We start from the raw sequence: 13,537 nt of genomic DNA, 5'->3' as shown, positions 1-13,537 counted from the left end.
TATTCATTGAAGGATTGATACTGCAGCTGAAGCTTCAATACTTTGGCCACGTGATGAGAAGAGTCGACTCATTGGAAAAGACCCTGATGCCAGGAAAGATTTAAGGCAACAGAAGAAGAGGGCAACAGAGAATGAGATGGTTGGATGCCATCAGGGACTCAATGGACATGAGTTTGAGCAAAGTCTGGGAGATAGTGAAGAACAAGGAAGCCTGGCATGCTGCAGTCCATGGGACTGCAAAGAGCTGGACACAACTGAATGACTGAACAACTGCAAATCTGTTGCTTAGCTACATGTACTAGTAAATATCAGAAAGAGAAAGCATGAAGAGAATTCCATTTTGAATCAACTAAAAAAAGGTAGGGATAAACTTCACCAAGGAGGTCAAAAGACTTATACTCTGAAAAATAGAAAACATTGATGAATAAAATTGAAGGTAATACAAAGAAGTGGAAAGATCTCTTGCTCTTGGATTAGAAAATTAATCTTGTTAAATGGCAATTATACCCAAACAATCTACAGACTTAATGCAATTCTTAGCAAAATATCCAGGTCATGTTTTAAAAAACTAGAAGTCCCATATTGCCAAAGCAATCTTGAGAAAAAAGAACAAAGCTGGAAGAATTACATTCCCTGACTTCAGACTATACTACAAATCTATAATAATCAAAACAGTACAGTACTGGCACAAAAAGAAAAAAAAAAAGAAATATAAACCAATGGAACAAGATAGAGAGCACATAGATAAATCCATGCACCTAAGTCACCTTATCTATGACGAAGGAGTCAAGAATATACAATGGAGGAAAAGTCTCTTCAAGAAATGCTACTGGGAAAACTGTACAGCTACATATAAAAGAATGACATTAGAATATTCTTCAATACCACACAAAAATAAACTCAAAATAGATTAAAGGTGTAAATGTAAGACTCCTTGAAACCATAAAACTCCTTGAAGAAAATGTAGACAGAACATTGTTTAATGCATATTGGAGCAATATTTTATTTTATTGGACTCCTAACACCATGGAAACAATACGAAGAATAAACAAAGAAGAACTAATTAAACTTAAATGCTTAATTAAAAGATAACTTACAGAATGGGATAAATTATTTGCAAATACTATGACTGACTAGGAGTTAACATGCAAAATATTTAAGCAACTCATACAACTCAATATCAGAAAACAACCTGATTTAAAAATGGGCAGAAGAAATATAGAATAAGACATATAATGGCCAATAGACACATAAAAATATGTGCAACATCACTAATTATCAGGGAAGTGAAAATCAAACTGAAATAAGATATCACCTAACACCTGTCAGAATGACCATCCCCCAAAAGTCTACAAATAACAAATGCCGGATAGATGTGGAGAAGAGGGAACCCTTGTACACTGTTGATGGGAATGTAAATTGTTGCAGCCACTATAAAGATCAATATATAGGTTCCTCAAAACACTAAAATAACACTACTACATGATTCAGCAATTCCACTCCTGGATATATTTCAAAGAAAATGAAAACACTGATTTGAAAAGACATATGCACCTTAATGTTCATAGCAGCATTATTTAAAATAGCCAAGATATGGAAGTTACCTAAGTGTGTGTGCATGCATGCTCAGTCATATTCAGTTGTTTGCAACCCCATGGACTGTAGCCTGCAAGGCTCCTCTGTCCATGGAATTTTCCAGATAAGAATACTGGAGTGGGTTGCCATTTCCTCCTCCATGGGATCTTCCTGACCCAGGGATAGAACCAGCATCTCCTGCATAACAGGCAGATTCTTTATCACTGAGCCACCTGGGAAGCCAGTCTAAGTGTCTAGCAACAGACAGATGGATAAATGTCACACACACACACACACACACACACACACACACACACACACACACACACACACTAAAATATTACTTAGCCATAAAAAGAATGAAATATTTCCATGTGCAACAACATGGATGGACCCGGAGGGTAATATGTTTTTAGTGAAATAAGTCAGCCAGAGAAAGAAAAATACTGTATGTTATCACTTATATTTGGAATCTAGAAAGTAAAACAAAGGAACATATGTAAAGAACAGAAACACACAGATATGGAGGACAAACTAGTTACCTGTGGGGAGAGAGAAGGGTGGAAGTCAAGAAAAGTGTAAGGGGTTAAGAGATATAAACTATTATGTATAAAACAAGTAAGCAACAAGGATGTATTGTACAGGGAAATACAGTCATTATTTTAAAATAACTTTAAATGGCTATTAAGTAAAGTGATCCCATCTTAGTATTCTTTTTAGTATTCATGGCAATCTATAGATTCAATGCAATCTCTTTCAAAGCACCAATGGCAGTTTTCATAGAACTAGAACAGGTTAATTTTTATATGGAAACAGAATAAATAATAATAAATTCAGACAGTCCAAGAAAGCTACATATGAGAAAAAATTATTAGATGTAATGATTAAGAGATCTTAAGGAAGATTTCAATAGTAAAATTGGGATCTATGTTTACAAGGACATTGTGCCAAAAACTGTGTGATAAAAGATGAAAGAGATTTTCTTTGGTCTCCAGATTTTGAGGTCGGGCTTGTTTGGTGATGCAGCTTTCACACAGACTTGTGCAGACTTCACACAAGCTGCAAAGCACGGTTCCTGCTTATGAAGCAGACTACAGGTTTCATACCAGTCAATGGCAATTTATAAATGTAAAACATGTTAAGCAAAAGCCATCAGGCTCTTTTATTCTCCCTTTCTACTAAATAATCATGCAAGGTTCTCCAGGCTGTATGGAATATACCGCATTAGCAGCACCAATGAGCAGAATTACCTAGGAGAAAAAGATGTGAGTTGGCTGCTCCATCAGCATTGTTATTGACTTGTATCATCTGGGCTTGTAATAAAAAGTAGAGTAATCAGCAAGTTACTTATACCCAGGAGATTATAATTTCTGCTTTTTGACCTAAAGTATCTTTAAAAAGGATTTGCCTTTGCTGAGTTTCTCAAAGTTGATATTAAATATTTAATTAAAGGCATACTCAGAGCATCTTTACCTAATATTTTACATTCAGCTTGGAATTGTAAGGCATAAGTACAATTCTAATGCTATTTAGCATAAGAATTCAAAAGTTTATAATAATGTTTATATACAGAGGGTAGTTGTGCGGGTCATGAATCTAGATGTGAAGCTGGGAACTTTCTCTTCCTTGCTCTCCCTCCAGAGGTGACATGGGAGAAGGTGACTATATGGGGTACAGTATTATCTAACTCATTTTGATGCCGCCTGCAGCAACATGGGTGGACCTAGAGATCATCATATTGAGTAAATAAGTCGTACAGAGAAGGAGAAATATCGTATGACATTTTTTATATGTGGAATCAGAAAAAAATTATACAAATGAACTTATTTACAAAGCATACAGACTTAAAGAACTGTGAGTTGTTATTGTTGCCAGGGAAGAATAAAGGGAAATGACAGTTAGGGAGTTTGGAATGGACTTGTACACACTGCTATATTTAAAATAAATAACTAGCCAGGACTTACAGTATAGCACATGGAACTCTTCTCAATGTTATATGGCAGTCTGGATGGGAGGGGAGTTTAGAGGAAATGGATGCATGTATATACATGACTGAGTCCCTTTGCTGTTCCTCTGAAACTATCACAACACTGTTAATCAGCTATTGTTGTTCAGTCATTCAGTCATATCAGGCTCTTTGTGACTCCATGAACTGCAGTGTGCCAGACTCCTCTGTCCTTCACCATCTCCTGGAGCTTCCTCAAACTCATGTCCATTGAGTCAGTGATGCCATCCAACCATCTCGTCTGCTATTGTCCCCTTCTCCTCCTCCCTTCTTTTTTCCAAGCATCAGTGTCTATTTCAATGAGTCGCCTCTCTGCATCAGGTAGCCAAAGTATTGGAGCTTCAGCTTCAGCATCAGTCCTTCCAGTGAATATTCAGGATTGATTTCCTTTAGGATTGACTGGTTGGATCTCCTTGCAGTCCAAGGGATTCTCAAGAGTCTTCTCCAACACCACAGTTCAAAAGCATCAATTCTTTGGCACTCAGCTTTCTTTATGGTCCAACTCTTTTTTAAAAAAATATAAATTTATTTATTTTAATTGGAGGCTAATTACTTTACAATATTGTATTGGTTTCTGCATACATCAACATGAATCTACCACAGGTATACCTGTGTTCCCCATCCTGAATCCCCCTCCCTCCTCCTTTCCCATACCATCCTTCTGGGTCATCTCAGTGCACCAGCCCCAAGCATCCAGTATCATGCATTGAACCTGGACTGGAGATTCGTTTCATATATGGTATTATACATGTTTCAATGCCATTCTCCCAAATTATCCCACCCTCTCCCTCTCCCACAGAGTCCAAAAGACTGTTCTATACATCTGTGTCTCTTTTGCTGTCTCGCATACAGGGTTATCGTTACCATCTTTCTAAATTCCACATATCTGCGTTAGTATAATGTATTGGTGTTTTTCTTTCTGGCTAACTTCACTCTGTATAATCGGCTCCAGTTTCATCCACCTCATTAGAACTGATTCAAATTCATTCTTTTTAATGGCTGAGTAATACTCCATTGTGTATATGTACCACAGCTTTCTTATCCATTCATCTGCTGATGGACTTCTAGGTTGTTTCCATGTCCTGGCTATTATAAACAGTGCTGTGATGAACACTGGGGTACACGTGTCTCTTTCAATTCTGGTTTCCTCGGTGTGTATGCCCAGCAGTGGGATTGCTGGGTCATAAGGCAGTTCTATTTCCAGTTTTTTAAGGAATCTCTAGACTGTTCTGCATAGTGGCTGTACTAGTTTGCATTCCCACCAACAGCGTAAGAGGGTTCCCTTTTCTCCACACCCTCTCCAGCATTTATTGCTTGTAGAATTTTGGATCGCAACCATTCTGACTGACGTGAAATGGCACCTCACTGTGGTTTTGATATGGTCCCACTCTTGCATCCATACATGACTACTAGAAAAACCATAGTTTTGACTATATGTGAAATTTTAAAAATAAAAAAAAAGAAATGTGTCTTTGAAGCTGTTTCCAGAGCTATGATACATTACTTAAATATTGTCTTGATAGTAAGTCTTCCTTCTTTCAGGATAGATATGTTAGGGAAATGACTGAATTTTAGAAGATTGCTAGGGAATAAGGTAGAGATGAAAATGAGCAATTTTGTTTCTAATCAAGGAGGAGTCCTTTCAAAGTAGAGCACTCATGTTCTTGGGTATTATGTCAGTGGGCTCTTGTATCAGTGTAGTACTGGGGAGAAGATCAGTATTATTAATAGCATGCAAACACTCTGGTATTTTGGGAGTGGCATGTTAGGAGCTTAGTACTCAGTGTTTCTTGTTGAGATGGTCTTGCAGATTGGATAAGTGAAACACTAGCTCAAGTCAACATTCTGACTGAGTCCTGGGTATAAATTGCAATGTCATCTTATCATGCTTGGGGACAGGGACAATGACAGACATGAGGTCAAGGGAGAGGAGCTGTGGTGACTAAATGGGGCTCATTGTGTGTGTCGTAAAGGGACACCAAGAGAGGAAAAACCTTAAAAATAGAGGATATGGGCAAGTGGACAACTGAATATGTGTCATGAAGAGATGAAGGACAAGGAGGGAGGTTAAGAGGTGGCTGAATAGTCAGGAGGGAGTGGCCATGGTTCTGCAGTTATGGCCACTGGGAAATCAGCTGAACTGCCTGGAAAATCAGCTGAACTGCCTGCACTCTTTTCAAGTACCTCCTGAGTTAGTGAACTGTCATTTCTGATGAAGCCTTGTGCAGCCTGTGCATATTGTTGGACCAGTGCCAGGTGTTTCCAGATGGTCATGATAACCAGGAGGTCCCTTGACAACTTACTCCAGAGTCTAAAACAAATGGAAAATGAAAGGTAATGGCTCCTTATTCAGACTGTGTATTCAAACACTGGCCTCTTTTACCGAGTGATTCACTGAGAATGGATGAGGAAGCCTCATTAATAAATCATGTTGCCTGATATTCCTATAGAATTTAGGTGATATGCCAATACTTTGCAGGAAATGAAATAAAATAGACCCAGAGAGAATTTTAGAGCAACTTCTCATTTTTATGTCTTGTGATATCAACAATTTCTGAACAAGCTTGAGATTTAAGATATACATGTCAGTACATATATACATGTATAAAATAAATCATGGCAGAATTTACATAGATGGGTTTTAATAGTGAAAGGGCTTTCTCATGTATGTGAGCAATGAGCAAAGTCAGACACATTAAAGGTGGTTTTCCAGTTCTATACTCAGACCAGGACAGAACTATAAGTGTGAATATGTCAGGAATCTCATCTTTGCTTTATGTTAAAGTTTTAAAATACACACAGCTGTTTTCTGAGATATATTAGTCTGTTGTGCAGAAAATTGATAGTAAAGATGGCAATTCATATATTACAGAGACCTAGACACATTGCACAATGACATATTACACCTAAAATCCCAGAAAATGTCTTATGTTAGAAAGGCAGAAATGAGTTGAAGACTAGAAATATTTAAAGGAAAATAAGAATATTTGATGAATAAAGGCCACTCAAAGAAATAACTAAATAATCTGGCTTTCATTTCATATCACACAGTAGTCATTAGAAATTATTGCCTATCATGTTTGGATTGCTGCAATTAGCTATTATAATCTTCAGCAATTTTCTTATTATGAAACAACGATCTTTACTTATGAAAATAAATAATACTCTTATTTATGAAACAAATCTACTTTTTCTATAGATCTTTTTATTTTTGTGACTAAATTAAAGTGAAATATGATAGTATTGGTTTTATCCTTTAAATGATGTTTAACCAATGTAAAAGGAAGTTTGGATAGATGACTTTCATATTTTGGATTGAAATAAACTTTGAAATTAAAAACATCAGTTATTCATCCACTCAAAGCATGTAGTTGACCTGAATTTGTTGTCTTAAGAACTGGGGTCTGTGGTTTGTATTGTGTGTTGCAGGGGTTAGTCTTGGACAAAGGAACCCTACTTCTCAGAAAGATAGAATTAAATTTGTGTTTCAAAAATTATTCTGGTTAAATTGTGGAGAATTGAATAAAAAGGGGCATAATTGGATGAAGGAAGAACACTGGGTAGGTATTCCACTAATCCGAGTGAGAAACACAATATTATCTGTTAATAAAGAATGTGGACTCTGAATCTCAACTCTTTGGGTTTTAATATAGCATCTCTCATTTACTAGATGTCTGACTGGTTAAGTCACTTCGTCTTCCTACATTTTAATTTTCCTATCAGCAGTTTGGAAATAATAATAGTTCCTATTTTGAAGGTTATCACGAGAAATAGGTAAGTTAATGTACCATGCCAGGCCACAGGGCAAGCACCAGGTACATAACATATGCTGTTAGTGAACTGGTTGGAGTAGAGAAAGACATAAGGGGACCACCTTGGAGTACATTTAGGTATTTGAATGACCTTGACTTAGTGATGATCTGACTGTGGGGAAGGGTTTGGGAGAAGGTCCTTCACTGAAATACAAGTAGGGGTAGAGAACAAGGGATTGTAGGAGTGATGGGGACTTCCCAATAAAATATAGTATTTTTTCTTCTAAGAATGATTCTAAGCCAAAGCATTTTGATAATATTTTGTCTCATGTGAAGCAGACACATGCATAAATTAAGTTCATGGGAAAGGTTAAAAAAGATGAGGAGTTCTGCGCTTCATTCAGCTGCTACTTGATTCCATCTCTGAAGGCAGGAGATGTCCTTTTCGGGTGACATGTGTCTATGCGTGATGCCAGGCCTGCTTCTATCTTCTCTCAAAGAGGTTTTGGTCACCATTGGACCTTTCATAAACACACCAACTGTGTAGTATAAAAGCATTATTAGCACAATAAAGCCTTTTAAAAGAATCAGATAATATAAGGAATGAATTCTCATGAATATATATAAATCCCGGATAATGGCAGTTAGTTCTTCTTACAATTAACGATTTTTACTTGTGCTCTTTTTTTTTATAAAGCTATCCTAAAATATGTTTACATTTATATAGTCTGTTAAATAATAATGTGCATGTTTCCTTTTTTCTTCCAGTTGTGAAAGTGTTAGTCACTCAGTCATGTCCAGCTCTTTGAAATCCCATGGACTGTAGGCCACTAGGCTTCTCTGTCCATGAAATTTTCCAAGCTAGGTTACTGAAGTTTGTAGACATTCCCTTCTCCAGGGGTCTTCCTGACTCACAGGTCAAATCTGGGTCTCCTGCTTTGCAAGCAGATTCTTTACCATCTGAGCCACTAGGGAAGCCCTGTTTTATTGAGATGTAATTGACATACAGCACTGTATGAGGTTAAGGCAGACAGCATAATGATTTGACTTACATATATCGTGAAATGATCACCACAATAAGTCTGGTGAACATTCATCATATCACATAGATACAAAATAAAAGAAAAATGTAAACAATTTGAGATGAGAGCTATTTGGGTTTACTCTCTTAACAACTTTCATATATAACATTCTGCAGTGTTAATTACATTTATTACGTTTTACATTACATCCTTGGGCTTTCCTCGTGGCTCAGATGGTAAAGAATGTACCTGCCAATGCGCATGGAACAGGTTCGATCCCTAGTCAGAAATATTCCCTGGCAAAGGGAATGACTAACCACTCCAATGTTCTTGCCTGGAAAATACCATGGACAGGGAAACCTGGGGGGCTACAGTCCATGGGGTCACAAAGAGTCAGGCATGACTGAGCGACAAACACTTTCACTTCACTTCACTTCACATTACATCCCTAATAGTTCTTTATCTTATAACAGGAATTTCATACCTTTGACCCCATTCATCCAATTCTCCCTTTCCTCACTTCCCATCTCTGGTGACCACAAATACAATCTTTTTTCCTATGAGTTTGTTTGTTTGCTTTTGATGTATAATTGACCTCCAGTGCTATGTTAGTGCCTGGTACACAACATAATTCCTTATTTCTGCATATTACAAAATAATCACCATGATAAGTCCATCTGTCACCATGTAAAGTACTATTGACTATATTCCTCACAATATACATTTCATCTCTATGACTCATTTATCTTGCAACTAGAATTCACACCTCTTGATTACCTTCACATATTTCACTCATCCCCACCCCTTATCCCCACCCCACTGGTGATCATCTCTTTATTCTCTGTATCTGTTTCCGTTTCGTTATATTCACATAATTGTTTTAGATTCCACATATAAGTGAAATCATACAGTATTTGCTTATTGCACTTAGCACAATATCCTTTAGGTCTATCCATGATTTTATTATTTTTTTTATAGCTGAGTAATATTTCCATATATATATATATATATATATATATATATATATATATATATATAACGCTGCTATGAACATTTTAGGGGTGCATTATTTTAGAAAAGTACCCAGAAGTAGAATTGCTTGATTGTGTGGTAGTTCTACTTTTAATTTTTTGAGGAACCACTGTAATGTTTTCCATAGTTGCTGTACAAATTTACATTTCTACTAACATTGTGCAAGGGTTTGCCTTTCTCCTTATATTGCCAACACTTGTTATTTGTTGTGTTTTGATGATGCCCATTTTAATGGGTGTGAGGTGATATCTCATTGTGGGGTTTAATTTACATTTCCCTAATATTAATGATGTTGAACATCTTTTCATGTGTCTGTTGGCCATCTGTATGTCTTCTTGGGAAAAATATCTACTCAGGTCCTCTGCCCACTTTTTAATTGGGTTGTTTTCATTTTTTTGTTGAGCTATATGAGTTATTTGTATATGCTGGATATTAACCCCCAATCAGATATATAATTTGCAAATATCCCCTCCCATTCAGTAGGCTGCCTTTTTAGATTTGTTGATAGTTTCTTCCACTGTGCAAAAACTTTTAAGTTCGATATAGTCCCATAACCAGAATTATTTTTTAATGTTTTATAATTCTTTGTATTTCTCAAATACAGTAAATCTTCATAAATTTGATGAATTATCAGCTCTCTCTCTGTTTTAATTTGTTGATTCTGTTGTATATCATATAAAATGACATTAGCTTCAAGCAAATGCATGTGATTATATGTCAATTTCAATGATTTATCTTTCTATTTCCCTTGTTCTTCTAGTCTGCTCCCAGTTTTCAAGAGGAGTCTATGCTATTTTTGGATTTTATGACAAGAAGTCAGTAAACACCATCACATCGTTTTGTGGCACGCTCCATGTGTCCTTCATCACTCCCAGCTTCCCAACAGATGGCACCCATCCATTTGTCATTCAGATGCGACCAGACCTCAAAGGAGCCCTCCTCAGCTTGATTGAGTACTACCAGTGGGACAAGTTTGCCTACCTCTATGACAGTGACAGAGGTAAGTGACAATGCCTCTCTCTCTCTGTAATGGGTCAAGTTCAATGCCCACACAGTACATTCATACTTACACATGATATAGAGCTGTGTGAGTATATTCCAAGGGTGCATGCATGCTTAGTCCCTTCAGTAGTGTCTGACTCTTTGTTACCCTATGGGCTATAGCCCACCACTTTCCTCTGTCCATTGGATTCTACAGGCAAGAATACTGGAGTGGGTTGCCACGCCCTCCTCCAGGGGATCTTCCCCATGCAGGAATCGAACTTGTGTCTTCTCCACTGCAGGCAGATTATTTACTGCTGAGCCACCGGGGAAGCCATAGTCCAAGGGTAACTTGGTTTAACTATGCTCTGAAAATGAAATTCAGTTTGAACTAGGAAGCATATTTAGAATAAAACAATTTATAGAGATAGATTGTCTTCACACAATGCCTGTATGTTGTGTTGTAATATGAAAAGCCCTTTCTGATATCAGCATCTCAGACCCTAGGAGCACTATATTTCCAGTCCAAGGTGAGTGAAGTGACTCCTTGGAAACTAGTTTAAGTAAGATTTGAGTAAATATGCAAATAAGAACATCTAAAAAATGTATAAGTGTTACATATTTCCCATGCAAAAGTTTTACCAGGCAAGGATGGTTGTTATTAACCTTGCTTTGTAATGAGATTCCTGAATCTTAGAGACATTGCAAGACTTTTTCATGATCCATTCATGTGTGGTTCAGCTGAACTCAAGTCTTTTGACACCAAAGCTTTGTGACAAGTCCTTGTGTTTACTTATGAGTTTACTTATGAAGAGATGGTTTGGATTAGCATGACAATTAGAGTCTAGGCTCATTACGCTAGTTTTTATGTGGGGGTAAGGGCACTTGCTTTGTGTTTCCCACATCATTTGTCCTGAAGTTTGGTACTAGCAGACCTGATTAACCTTACATGTTATAGAATTCTAGGTATTGCTAACCATTCCTGGGTCTGTGATTCAGCTTCAGTGGGCCTGTGTACTTCCTAAAATAGTATGAACGCTTTGTGCACATGGTCATAGGTGATTTTTCTCAAGAGTATCCACCACCAAACTCAGAAGTACTAAGGACCACCGTTGCCAAAATACCAGCCTGTTCAGGGAGCAGCAGTGCTTTAAAGATTTAAGGGAAAACCAGAAGCTTATTCCTACCAGGAGAAGGCACCTTGCTTTCCTGCAAAGACAGCTGAGCCGGGAGCCAGCTACCAGCCCTTCTCCAGGATCAGTTTGCAGACATTGACTGCAGCAATCAGAGCCTGGTGTCAGGTTCTCTATCCTGGTCTCCAGTCCTGAGAGTGAGAACACTGTGGGAGTCAGTCATCACCATACAAACTGAGCAAGTTTCTTCCTGCTTTGAAAAGGGAGAGCTTTGCTCTACCCATGGGGAGTGAAAAACGGAAACACAGAACTGTTTAGAGTAAATACAGATTCCAGTGTGCTGGACTGCTCTGAAGTAGCCTTCTTTTTCATGTGATAAAGGGCTTAGCATCTTGCCCTCTGCTGACTCTTTCACTCTTGACCCCTCTTCGAGGATTTCTACCATCTACATGACTTTTACTTGTAGCCACTCCTCTGTGTCCTTGCCGAGTCTCCAGGCCCATGTGCTCATCCTTCATCCTTCCATTTTTGTACTTGTTTCTCTTCAATCCACTTTCCGTAAAGGAGCCAGAAACTTTGAATTTCTTTAAATTTAGTCATTGCTTTATATTGGGGTAGAGTTGATTTACAATATTGTGTTAGTTTCAGGTGTACAGCAGAGTTCAGTTATTCGTATACATATATCCACTCTTTCAGATTTTTTCCCCACACTGAATGTTATAAGATATTGAATCGAGTTCCTTATGCTGTACAGTAGGTCCTTGCTGTTTATCTATTCTACATGTACTAGTGTGTGCATATTAATCCCAAGATTCTAATTTATCTCTCACTCTGTTTACCCTTTGGTAATCATAAGTTTGTTTTCTATGTCTGCGAGTCTGGTTCTGCTTTGTAAATAAGTTCATTTTTGGCAATTTTTTTTTTTAGATTCCATGTATAAGTGATATCATATGATATTTGTCTTTGTCTGACTTATTTCACTTAATATGACAAACTCTAGGTCCATCCATGTTGCTGTAAATGGCATTATTTAATTTTTTGATAACTGAGTATATTTCATTGTATATACACACCACATCTTTATCCATTTTTCTGTAGATGGACATTTAGGTAGTTTTCATATTATGGCTATCGTAAATAGTGCTGCAATGAACATCTTTTTGAATTATGGTTTTCCCTGGATATATGCCCAGGAGTGGCTTCTCAGCTGGCTCAGTGGTAAAGAACCCACCTGCCAATGCAGGAGACACAGAAATGTGGGTTCAGTTCCTCTGTTTGGGAAGATCTCCTGGAGTAGAAAATGGCAACCCACTTTAGTATTGTTGCCTGGAAAATTCCACAAGGATCCTGGTGGGTTACTGTCTGTGGGGTTGCAAATAGTCAGACATGACTAAATGACCAAGCACAGCACATGCCCAGGAGGGGGATTGCTGGATCATATGGTAGCTCTATTTTTTGACTGTTTTATGTGCTTTTCTGGCCACATTGATCCCTTGCTTAATATACTCCAATGACTCTTCATTTTAATGAAGATAAAGTTAAAAATTACTAACATGACTTTAAGGTCTTGTTTGTATTTGGTTCCTGCCCATTTATACTATGGTCTTTCTTATCTAACAAGCCAAACCCATTTCACTAACATTCCTTCACTTTCTCAGATGTACCAAACTCTTTCACCTCAAATCTCTGTACATTCTTCTAAATATTTCTGCTTTGGTCTCAGGTTATATAACATTCCCACAGAGATGCATTTAATATTGTTATCTTCTCTCAAAGTAATCTCTGTTTTTCCTCTAGTACTTATCACAATATATAATTAATATTGATGTTCATTCTTTCACCCAAGAATTAAGCTTCTAGTCTGTTCTAGGAACTGTTTAATTACACAGATATTAATCTCTTTATTTAAGATCTGGCTATATGCCTAGGAAGCCAATGCCCTGGCAGTAACCACTACACTTAACTGTACATACAGTGCTTAAGATAATGCTGGAACAGAGTTGATAGTCAGTAAATGGGGTTAATAAATGAATGAGT

The 13,537-nt window shown here is 37.3% G+C and overlaps 1 protein-coding gene across 3 annotated transcripts in view; it reads left to right on the top strand.

Annotated features, from left to right (window-relative positions):
• Positions 1-13,537, top strand: part of GRIA2 (glutamate ionotropic receptor AMPA type subunit 2) — a 194,177-nt gene that overhangs the window by 90,690 nt on the left and 89,950 nt on the right. For all 3 annotated transcript variants that reach the window (XM_068990034.1, XM_068990033.1, XM_068990032.1), the window contains exon 3: positions 10,147-10,386. In XM_068990034.1, the coding sequence (XP_068846135.1) occupies positions 10,147-10,386 (240 nt within the window). The remainder of the gene's footprint in view (positions 1-10,146; positions 10,387-13,537) is intronic.

This window comes from Capricornis sumatraensis, chromosome 17 (assembly GCF_032405125.1).
Source record: "Capricornis sumatraensis isolate serow.1 chromosome 17, serow.2, whole genome shotgun sequence".
Taxonomy (NCBI): Eukaryota; Metazoa; Chordata; class Mammalia; order Artiodactyla; family Bovidae; genus Capricornis; species Capricornis sumatraensis.
Note: the sequence above shows the minus strand (reverse complement) of the source record. Positions and strands in the feature narration are given on the sequence as shown.